Source organism: Bos indicus x Bos taurus, chromosome 21 (genome assembly GCF_003369695.1).
Source record: "Bos indicus x Bos taurus breed Angus x Brahman F1 hybrid chromosome 21, Bos_hybrid_MaternalHap_v2.0, whole genome shotgun sequence".
NCBI classification, from domain to species: Eukaryota; Metazoa; Chordata; class Mammalia; order Artiodactyla; family Bovidae; genus Bos; species Bos indicus x Bos taurus.
In genome coordinates this window covers 4163204-4174645 of record NC_040096.1, presented here as the reverse complement: position 1 = coordinate 4174645, position 11442 = coordinate 4163204, and the positions used below count along the sequence as shown (strand labels likewise).

At 45.0% G+C, this 11442-nt stretch overlaps 1 protein-coding gene across 2 annotated transcripts in view; it reads left to right on the top strand.

Annotated features, from left to right (window-relative positions):
* Window positions 1-427: 427 nt before the first annotated feature.
* The window catches only part of GABRB3 (gamma-aminobutyric acid type A receptor beta3 subunit), a 285112-nt gene continuing 274097 nt past the window's right edge, over window positions 428-11442 (top strand). Inside the window, exons 1-3 of one of the 2 annotated variants that reach the window (XM_027520813.1) lie at window positions 428-590; window positions 1446-1537; window positions 1747-1814. In XM_027520813.1, the coding sequence (XP_027376614.1) occupies window positions 511-590; window positions 1446-1537; window positions 1747-1814 (240 nt within the window). In that variant the 5' untranslated portion in view covers window positions 428-510. Of the gene's footprint in view, window positions 591-1126; window positions 1315-1445; window positions 1538-1746; window positions 1815-11442 lie in introns of those variants that run through there. The other variant, XM_027520812.1, reaches the window with a different exon arrangement.

The following is an 11442-nucleotide window of genomic DNA, read 5'->3' as shown; positions in this document are numbered from 1 at the left end:
TGTTTCTTGGCCAAGGTGCTTGAGGTCTTGTAAAATGAGAACCAGAGGGTTTGGTCCGGTCGTGTAGAACACGAGGTTCCTAGTCTGGTATTAAGAACCACGGACAGCTCCGGGCTGCACCAGAGAAGGCATCTTATTTTTCCATTCCTCGGAATGATAGTCCAGGGTCTCCATGTCTGATGCGGACTTTAGCTTCTGATAATAAAGCAAGCCTGCTTATTTGGGTTTCTCTTTAACACTCATTTAAGTGTTTTTATGTGAGTAGGTAGGGAGTGCTCACATGGAATGTTCAGGGGGTGAGAGTGAGAGAAATAGTTGAAGGAACCAGTTTAAGAAAATGGCTTTATATTGCATAAATAATTAATCCGGCCGCCTTGCAAGCGGCTGGATGGGTCAGGCGGGAAAGCCCGTGGGTGGGGGCGGGGGCGGGGATCCCCGTATCGCCGTTAGACGTTCAGTGACTGCGGGGGAGAGCGGATCCGACCCGTGTCGGGTCAGAGGCGCCGCGCCATGTGCTCTGGGCTCCCGGCCATCCTGCTGCCCATCTGGCTCTCCTGGACCCTGGGGACGCGAGGCTCGGAGCCCCGCAGGTGAGGCTAGGGCTTCCCTCGGGCCCGGCGTCCTGCCTCCCGCGCTGCAGCGCAGGTCTGCGGGCAGAGGCGTTCCGCAGCCGCCGCGGGTTCGGCCTGCACCGCCGCCTGACGGGGGTCGCGGCCAAAGGGCCAGGCCGGGGAGCAGGCTGAGGGGGGACGTGTCGGGAGGAGTGGAGAGCGTCTCCTTCGCTGTTGCTGCCCGCGTCGCCGTCGCCGACCGTCCCCTCCTTCGCGGGCGGCTGGAGGCCCAGCGGAGCTGGCGGCGCGGCCCACCCCTGGCGCTGCCCGGCGCCGCGCGGTCGCGGCTGCAGCCCGCGCGCCGGGCCGGCAGAGCCCCGGGTCACGCTCCGCAGCCAGCGAGGCGGCGGGGACGCTGGGCGCCGGGGCCCCGCGGGCGCGGGAGCCCGGGCCCGGCCGGGCGCGCTGCGCGGCGGCCCGCGCGCCCCGCCCCGGCCCTCGCCGCGCGCCCGCGCCCGCGCTCCTCCCCGCGCGCGCGCCTCCCCGGCCCTCCCCCTGCGCCCTCCTCCGCTCGGGGCCAGCGCGGCGGCGGCGGCGGCGGCGGCGGCAGCAGGAGCAGCCCCGGCTGCGGGTCGCGACGGCGGCGGGGCGCCCCCTCCCCCGTGCCGGGGCGCGGCGGAGGGATGTGGGGCTTTGCGGGAGGAAGGTTTTTCGGCATCTTCTCGGCCCCGGTGTTGGTGGCGGTGGTGTGCTGCGCGCAGAGGTAGGGTCGTGGCTTGCTTGCCGGGAAGCGGGCCGGGCGGCTGGCAGGGTGCGCGGGTGTGCGCGCCGGGCACGGGCGGGCGAGCCGCCGCCTGACCCGGTTCTCTCTGTCCCCCTCCACCCCTCCCGCAGCGTGAACGATCCTGGGAACATGTCCTTTGTGAAGGAGACGGTGGACAAGCTGCTGAAAGGCTACGACATTCGCCTGAGACCGGACTTCGGGGGTAAGTAGGCTGTGCGCCGCCGCTGCGGGCTGCGCGACCCCCCGCGCTGGGGGCCTGGGCGGAGGAGGGAGGCGGGGGCCGCTGCCGCCGAGCTGCGGCCGCGCGGGGAGGGCTCGGCCGGCGCCCCCTCCTCGGCGGCTCTCGGGCCCCGGGGCCGCCGCAGCCCGTGCCCGAGCCTGGCTCACAGCCGTGTCGTGCACTTTCCGCAGGTCCCCCGGTCTGCGTGGGGATGAACATCGACATCGCCAGCATAGACATGGTTTCCGAAGTCAACATGGTGAGTGCCTACCCTCCCCGGGCCCAAGCCCCTGCCCCGCCGTGTGCGCCCGCCGGCGGGATCGGGACCAGGCTGGAGGCCTTCGCTGCCGGGCCGAGCTGACCGGGCGGGTGACCAGAGCGGTCCTCGCCGCGCCGGCCTCCGCCTGCCCGCGCGCCTTGCTCCGCGCGCCTGTGCGCACTGGGCAGTCGTAGGCTCGGAGCCGCGCGGAGGGCGCGCCTTCCTGCGGTGGGAAGGGGTCCGGGCTCACCGGAGCGGGCCCCCTCGCCGCCCGCGAGCTCCCGGCCGGTCCCGCGGTCGGCCCCCAGGTACCCAGGCCACCCGGGGTCGTCTCGCCTCCTTAGCAACAGGCGCCGGGGAGCGGGGGAGGAGAGCGCAGTTGCGGGGGAGCTTGTATTCTGGGTGAGGGGGACTCAAGGGTTGCTTGCTTGTGGAGGAGGTGCTGGCCGCTGGAGAGCGCGGAGGGCGGGGGTCGGCGTGTCCTGCGCTGTCTCGGGTCCGTTTCCTCAGAGTCCAGTGGCTTTTCCGAGGGCGGGTTCGCGACATGGAACCCGGACCCAATCCGCCGGGCTCTGTCGGAGGTGCTGACGGTGCTGGAGGGTCTGGCGGGCTGTCTCTGCAGGGAGAGTGGAAAGCTAGGGAACCAAGTGTCACTTAGGGCTGTGTTAATGCGAGGAGATTCTGTGTTCTGACCTGTGGAAAGTGGAGGTCCCTGTCTGTCCAGAGGTGTGAAGTGGGTGTCACAGGCTTCCTCAGGAACCTTGAAGACAACACGGAATGAGGAGAAAAACGACCCCTTTCATTTTTTGATTGAACTGGAATACCAGGGGTTTTTGAAAACAGGTTTCATTTTCTGAGTGACACTTTAGAAATTGTGAGGATGAGAATTTGGAAAAAAAAATTTTTTTTTGGAAGAAATCATTTAGCAACTTTTCTTACTAAAATATAGCACCAAGAATATAATGAGCCATGAGGTAGACTCCATGGATTTCTCAAGTCTGGTGGACGTCAGAGTCACATGGGCGAACTTGTTTTGAATGCTTACTCCCTGGCTGTGATTCTGATTCAGTGGTGTGAAGTACAATCTTGGAGGTCTTTATTTAAAACTAGTGCTTCAGATTTTTTTTTCCCAAGCAGATGTTTTATGGACAGTTTTTTTTGAGTAACATTCTAATAACATAGAAATGTGGATGGTTACCAATAAACTAAAATCATAATTTTAAATAGGTGTTTAGCAAGATATATTTAAAGGCATACACTAGTATGGATTTTGTAGGAAGAAATCTTTGACTACACGAAACTACTGTTAATTAATTTTTTACTCTTAATCTAAAGGTTTAAAATTATGATGTGTGATTTAAAAAGTACTTTTCTTTCAGTGTATATCACTAAGGACATTTATATTCAAGTATGAACAATAAATAAACATAAATAAATAAGTTGTTTTTAAAAGATTGAGGAAGAAACAGAGACTTTATATATATTACACTAAAAACATCACATTTATTTTACTTTTTCAAATTTTTGAAAAATTATTCTGTCAAAAGTATGTCTTATGACCTTAAGGAAACAAGTTAATATATTCAAGATATACTCTGTAATCTGCGATTTCCTTAATTGGGAACTTCATATTCTACAGAGAAGAAAGTTTTGTATAGAAGTTAATAGACTATTTAGTGGATTTTTATGTCAAAAATTATTATATTGGATGTCAAATAATGAAGAAAACATACTGATGTGACACTTTTAAGAACTCTGTACAGTGTTAAAACAGCCAGGGAATAGAGAATGTCTTGTTGCAAATCATTACACATTTCCTGTGAATGAATTTTTAAACTTAGCTATCCAGTTGTTTAGACATCATGCTGATATTTAGCACCTTTAAAAACTTCATGCGCTATGAACTGAAATGTCCCAGTTTTCTCTGAACCCAATAATAGGAAGACAAATTGAGGATACAAGCCATTATATCGAATAATCTTTAAGTGCCTATACCAAAGCCAGTAATTATGCATAATGTACCATAGCATACTTGTATGCCTTTTGTTTTGCATTTTGATGATGTTGATTTTTGTGGTTCTCTCTATGTAAGTTTATGGTAAAGAAAAATTGGGAATTGATGAAATTGGAAATTGAAGGCCATTGGATAGATGGACTAACTGGCATCTGAAATACCTTCCACAAGTGGATTGTAAAAACATCCACTAGAAAAACCTGATTTCCTATAACTCATGATCAGGATCATAGCTCATAGTCATAGCTGCTGTATTTGATCTATTTTTTACTGAAGGAACTTCAAATATATAGCAATAATTAAGTATCATTTTGGAGGTGACATTTTATAGGGAAAAAACTGAGTATGTGAGCATAAGATTAAACCCATGTTTTTAATCACGTTGCTTAAAAGCAATGCATTATATTTGTGAGCTTCCTTAATCGCCTTACTAGTTACCCAAAACTTAAGTGTTGTTAGGTTATGAAAAAAGAAAGGGGCATGCCCTAAGAGAGAGAGGGAAGGAAAGGCGGAAGGAAGGAGGCAGAAAGAGGGAGGGGAGAGAGAGAGACTGAGAGGACTTCTGACAGGGAAAGCCTTCTGAAAGAACTTATGAAGTGATACTTAAGTTGGATGGGTGACTAGGGGGAATAGTGACTGGCATAGACAGAGGAGGATATTCTGGGTTAGAGAAGAAATTGGCAAAGCTATGGATGGATAGATCAGCAGGACAGGAAATTGTGAAGGAGAGACTCAAAAGATGAAATTGGAAAAAAGTAGGACAAACCCCTGCTCACCCAGGCCCTTCTCTGCCTTGCCAAGGATTTCAGATGCTAATTAACTTTCAAGAATTAAGGAGCCTGTAAAGATTATTAAGCAGATGACTGACATGATTTAAGTTGTGGTTTAAGATGAATATTGTGACAAAGATGTTAATTTAGATGGAGTGAGAAGACCAAAGTTAGCAAGAAAATTCAGGGTAAATGATCATGGAAGCTTCTTTGAAACTGTTCTCAAATTTTCATAGATATGCTTTTGAAAACATATTTAGTGAAATAAAGATCCATTAACGTCTGAAATAAGGATATATAAAGCATGTATATCTCAAGGTGGGACAGATGTGCTCTTGTTAGTGGACACTTCGAGGGTGAACATGAAGCAAATAATTACTTTTCTCTTTAAACAGTTGCAAAACAGTCTTTATCTACTGATGGTCATATAGGTAATGCCTCCAAAGAATGCCTCTAACCTCAAAGAATTAAATAAATAGATACATTATACATATACATGTATATATCATTATGCATTTTGGTGTTTTATATTAACAATCAAAATGGATTTTAGTATTTAACATTGTTTTGCTATACCATGTTTCACTGATAATGGAGATATTTTGTATTTCCATTTTTCTTAAGCTTCTAATTTTTCTTTTTGTGTACTTTATTTAAAATTGACATATAGTTAATTTGCAATCTTGTTAGTTTCTAGTGTACATACAGCAAAGTGACTCAGTGATAAACATATACATATACACATATATATTCTTTTTCAGATTCTTTTCCATTGTAGGTTATTACAAGATATTGAATTTAGTTGCATGTGTTATATAGTAGATCCTTATTGTTTACCTATTTTATATATAGTAGTGTGTGTGTTAATCCCAAACTCCTAATTTTCCACTTCTTTCTTTTTTTAATTAGCTTACTTGACAGCAGTCAAACAAAAACCGTTTTCTTTTACATAACTTCCCTTGTTCTTTTAGCTCTTATTTTAAATGTTCAGATAATCTTTTAAAACTAAGCATGGTTAACTAATTGTTGAGATTTGGTTTACATATTTCTTTAAGTGAGATTGTACATATGAAAGTATACTCTCTACCGAAAAGTTTTATGTGCATGTGTTATAATTCTGGTGTTAAAATTTTAGCACTGGTCCAAGTGTGAAATAAACCTGTTGAATCGATAGGTGGAGGGATAAGTCGACACAATTATTGAAAATATAGGAAATGTAAGGGAATATTAAAATATAAAACTAGAAAAGTTTAATTAAAATTTTTTTTTTTTTTTTTTTACTGAAAGAGGGTGAAGTAGTTCTGGAACTCTTTAAAAATCATTCAGATAATAAGAACAGTATTTTAAAGTAGTCATATGAGTTCTTTTTGAATTTGAATTATTAGAATAAGCCATTGTTTGATTTGTTAATTCAGAAAGAAACTGTACATTCTCAATTTCTACTTAATTAAAGTATTGAGGATATTGGGCTTCCTCGGTGGCTCAGTGGTTAAGAATCAGCCTGCTAAGGCAGGAGACGTGGGTTCAATCCCTGGGTTGGGAAGATCCCCCTGAGAAGGATATAGCAACCCACTCCAGTATTCTTGCCTGGGAAATCCCGTGGACAGAGGAGCCTGGTGTGTCCATGGAGTCACAAAAGAATCAGACATGACTTAGCTACTAATCCACAAATATTACATAGAACTAGATTCAAACTCTAGTAATAAAAAGGCTAATGTTCTATGATTTAACTTGTACTTTATTTTCTGCACTTAATTCATCTATTAAAATTGAAGTGAAAGTTGATTAGTCGTGTCCGACTCTTTGCAATCCCACGGACTATATAGTTCATGAACATGTAACTACAGAATTGTTTTTTCTGATTTCATGCATATAAACAATAAACTTTTACCTTTTTTTAGTTGTGAGTTCCTTCCAGGTGACATATAATCTGCTGTGTTCAGTTATTATGAGAGCCATATTTGTCCCTTATGCTTGTTGTAGTGTATTCCTTCCTCATTGATTGCATTTTCCTTTTCAAAAATGTCTCAGTGTAAAATGAGTATGGTACGTAAGAGCATGGTTTTGGAACGTCCCAGCAAGCAGCTTCGGTGCTGCCTCACTGTTAAATGGATGCAGTTGACTTTTGTGCACAACACGGAAGCATTTGCTCTCACTTTTGTCTTTCCTGTTTTCAGAAGAGTGGGCAAAGGAGAAGGTCACCTTGGTTTGAGAGAGCTGGGATTAGCTGGAGAATTCAGCTTTTAGGCTGTTTTGATCAAATTTATGTTAATCAACTCCGCTCCCTGTGCTGCAGAGTCTGGAGTTGCTCTGCCCGCGAGGCACCCAGTGTCCAGCACCTGGCCAGGTCCTCAGGCAGGGAAGCTGAGTCCCAGGAATCCAGCTGTTGTGCTGCAAAGAGCCTAATGGGATTGGGAGTTTCAGGTTGTTTCTAGATTTATGGGAACATCTAGCCTTAGGCAAGTGCCTTAATACTCAGTAATGCAGTCTCTGGCTTCTCAGATGCCCGTGGCACAAAAATGCCTGGGTGATAGCACAAAGGGCTTAGCTCTACATAGAAAATTGAGGTAAAGATACCCACACAATCACAGCCAAACACACACATATTAGAAAACTGTCCTTTTCTGATTTCTTCAGAGAGGCTCTGGCTTAGTTCAGAGTTAGCATATGAATTGTTACTTGCTTTTGAATTGTTACTAGCATTTTAAATGTTGGAGATGTGCTGATGCTCTTGTTACCTCTTAAGCTGAGGGATGACTCAGCAGAAAGGAAGAAGTGTTTCTCTGACCCAATTGGGTTTGAAAAACCACTTACATGAAAGGCACTCCAGGGGTAAGGTCCAGTGAGCACGTTGGCGTTTGGTTCCAGGTTGCTGCGTTTAGGAGGTAAGACTGTTTACTGAGGACATCACTTCTTCCTGGAAGTATGTTTCGTGCCTAAGTTGATTAAACATCAATGCTGGGGCACTGACAAGGAAGCATATAATGAACTTAAGAGATGGATGAGAATAGCGCTTATGTAATATGCTCTTTATGAAAGGAGGTTTCTGTTTAACATTAGAAAGAATGATATGGGAGGCAAAGGGGGCGCTTTTTGTCTTTCCCCTCAGGGAGGCTGTAAAGCTTCTGTTGCTACATCTCAGAAAATGAATCTTCCGCACATTGCCTTGTCGTGAGCAGCCTCTTCTGGAGCCTTTGCCAGGCTCAGTAGATCCTCTGTTGTGTTGCACATAGAAGTAAGTACTTGGTTTGAATTAATGGCACAAATCTGCTTATTCATATATTAAAAACTTTATAATTTTTGCCAATAAAGCAGTATGAATTCAACATCTGATTTTGTAAATCTGTCATCTTGTAAGAGCTCTTCTTTCCTTCCATTGGTAGCAGAATCTTTCTTTCTCCTATGGATTCTGTGTCATAACACTCTTGTTCAGTTGCCGAGTCGTGACGGACTCTTTGATCTCATGGACTACAGCATGCCAGGTTCTCTGTCCTCCACTATCTCCTGAACTGTCATATCATATATACTCTCATCGTGCTTGAAGCCTACTGAACATTTGGTTTAAATACATCAAGCCTATTGACCATTGGGAATCTTCAAAATTTTCTTGTGATGCATATTGAGGTATAACTTAGGGAGATGACAGCTAACAACAGCTTTATGTCATTTTGCAGTTGATGAAATGTTTCAGGTATTTTGCATAGTTGACCATCAAACCTGATGATCGGCTTAGTGAGATATATCTTATGGTAGATGTTACTCTCATCTCCATTATTCAGGTGAGCAAATAGCCTTAGGAACAGCACTGATGTACTATTGATACAAAGCTGGGACTTGATCCTGTTTCTTTCTACCTTGTTGTGCTACAGAGCAATTAAAAAATGCTTTCTTAGGGCCTTATAATAGGATTTAACCTTTTCCCATGACCTTCATTGCCATCTAACGTGGATCTTCCAGTTTACTTCTCCGTGCTCTCCTAGTCTTTCCTTTTATCACTAGCAAGTGATGATTACTATCCAGTGATCGCTATCAAGTGAGTATGATTCTGGTGTGCTTGTTTGTTTAGAGGCTTTCTTCCCCTTTTTTCCTCCCGCCTTGAGACTATAAATCTCATGAGGCAGATCTGTGTGTCTAAGAACACCCTTTCATAGTGCAAAACCAAAATCTAACGGTTGCTATATAAATAGATACTAGTGTCTATTAGAAATTGGTTGAAAGAAAAATCTAGGAGTGAAGAATGAATGAAAGAATAGATATAAAAGTACATGAATAAATAGGTAGGTGGCTTTCCAATGAAATATTTTTATAACCCAGAATTTGGGCTCATGACCAAGAAGAACCTTTTACAGGCTAAATGTGATATATGTAGTTTTTATTTTAGGGGACTTAATGTAATCAGAATTTGTATAATTGTATACAGTATAGTGGTAGTGCTAGTGGTAAAGAGCCTGCCTGCCAATGCAGGAGATATAAGAGGTGTGGGTTGGCTCCCTGGGTCAGGAGGAGCCCCTGGAGGAGGGCAGGGCAACCCATCCAGTGTTCTTGCCTGGAGAATCCCTTGGACAGAGGAGCCTGGTGGGCTGCAGTCCCTGGGTGTCAACTGAAGACACAGAGTCGGACACGACTGAAGAGGCTTAGCATGCAGGCATAGCACCTTCAGCGGTCACGTATTTTATAGCGTTTAGCCCCTCACTGGAGAGCTTTTACACTGATCTCAGTTGTGGCGAGGAGGGAAGAGATTGTGGTGGCCCTGTGATGTACCGCCAGTTTAAGGGTTAATGGGGGTATTTCAAACACTAGTCACTGGTGCCTTTGTCACACTCAGTTTTGTGTCTAATTGGAAGTATACACGACTTGAGCTTTCCTGTATGACAGGGAAGTTTTGGTGGTTCTTCCTAATGCAGAGGTTCATTAAGCTCTGCATTCCCTTTCTGATGGCTGTTCAGCAGTGCAGTGTAGCTTCAGTGGTTTTCATTTGTTTGCTAGCTTTTCAGCACAGTTTACTTCTGGGCCATTTATGCCAGCCATTAAGAAGACTCTTCTAGCAGCAAAATTTGGAAGACTAGGACTGAAATAGGTTTCATCTCTTGGCAATTTGTTCAGTCCTGTCAATTCAAGAGGGCTCACGATGGAGAGCTTGCCTCTGATCTCTGTGGTGGGAGATGTAGAATTCTCTTATTCCGTGGTTACCAGGAGACTATATTAAGAAATAGAAGCCATTTGTAAGTGTTAACTCATGTATCCCTTTTTGCATTTTTCTGCAGAAGCATTGATATAATTAACAAAAACCTTAGCATGCATGGAACTAACATTTCAGATGAATAGGAGTATAATTAAGATATGAGAATGTCACAGCTCTTTAAAAGTTCTAATTTGTGCTTTTCCAATCAGTCTGAGAGAGGGTATGGATTCTATTGATTACATCATCATATTTTACTTAAGTTCTACAATGAAAGAATTCCTTTTATCTAAAATATTTACTAAGTCATGCTATGATTCATGACATGAAGTATATTTGTTTTATTTTGAGTTGACTTTAAAGGATAGCAAAGTCTACTGTTTTAAAGGTACATGACTCTGATTGTGTTTGGTACATATGTATAAAGTGTTAGCTGCTGCTGCTGCTGCTGCTAAGTCGCTCAGTCGTGCCCGACTCTTAGTGACCCCATGGACTGGAGCCTACCAGGCTTCTCCATCCATGGGATTTTCCAGGCAAGAGTCCTGGAGTGGGGTGCCGTTTCCTCCTCCGAAAGTGTTAGCTACTTAGTTCAGTATCACATCACTCTTCTTTTAAAATTTAATTTTTTTGAATTAGACTTTACAACTGTTAACTTTAATGAGTAGAAGGAACAAGTTTTCTGGGTCACCCATCATTACAAGTTGTTTGTGAATCTGTGAATCTGTGCAAACCAAAAACTGTTTTAAAAGAGACAACAATTTGAATAATTCACTGTAATACCATTGAATTTTTTTTCCCAATCATGAGGACTCTAAAAATCCATCTGAGAGATGTCTGTATATCAGCTTGAAAGACTAGACTAGTCACCAGGGACAGTGCCTGTTATGTAGAATACGCTTGGTGAATACTTGTTAAATGCATTTGTGTAACACATGACCCTTGGGGTAAAACTATATCTTCTGTTTGTTTTATTGGAGAGGTTCCCTTATTTGGGTGTCAAGCACATAGAGGGCTTCCCAGGTAGCGCAGTGGTAAAGAGTCTGCCTGCCAATGCAGAAGACTCAAGACACACTAGTTCGATCCTTGGGTCAAGAAGATCCCCTGAGAAGGAAATGACAACCTACTCAAGTATTCTTATCTGGAAAATCCATGGACAGAGGAGCTTGGTGGGCTTGGGGTTGCAAAGATTTGGACACAACTGAGTGTGCACACAACTGTGCACAAGTGCATGAAATTAACCATAGCTTTACACATATGAATTCCTGTGAACTTGCCGCAGAAAAGACATCCACATCCCGGAAAGCAGTGCCATTCCTATGGTCTAGAATAGTGGTTCCAAAGGTGTAGAACAAGAAGGCTTCTGTGGTGTTGGAGTGATTGCAGGAGCTGACACAAATTCACGCCTGCCCAGCACAATTTCTCACCATTGTTGTATACCATGTTTTGCCTTTCCAAAGCAGTGTGCATATTTGACGGAGAAGGCAATGGCACCGCACTCCAGCACTCTTGCCTGGAAAATCCCATGGACAGAGGAGCCTGGTAGGCTGCAGTCCATGGGGCCGCTAAGAGTCAGACACGACTGAGCGACTTCACTTTCACTTTTCACTTGCATGCATTGGAGAAGGAAATGGCAACCCACTCCAGTGTTCTTGCCTGGAGAATCCC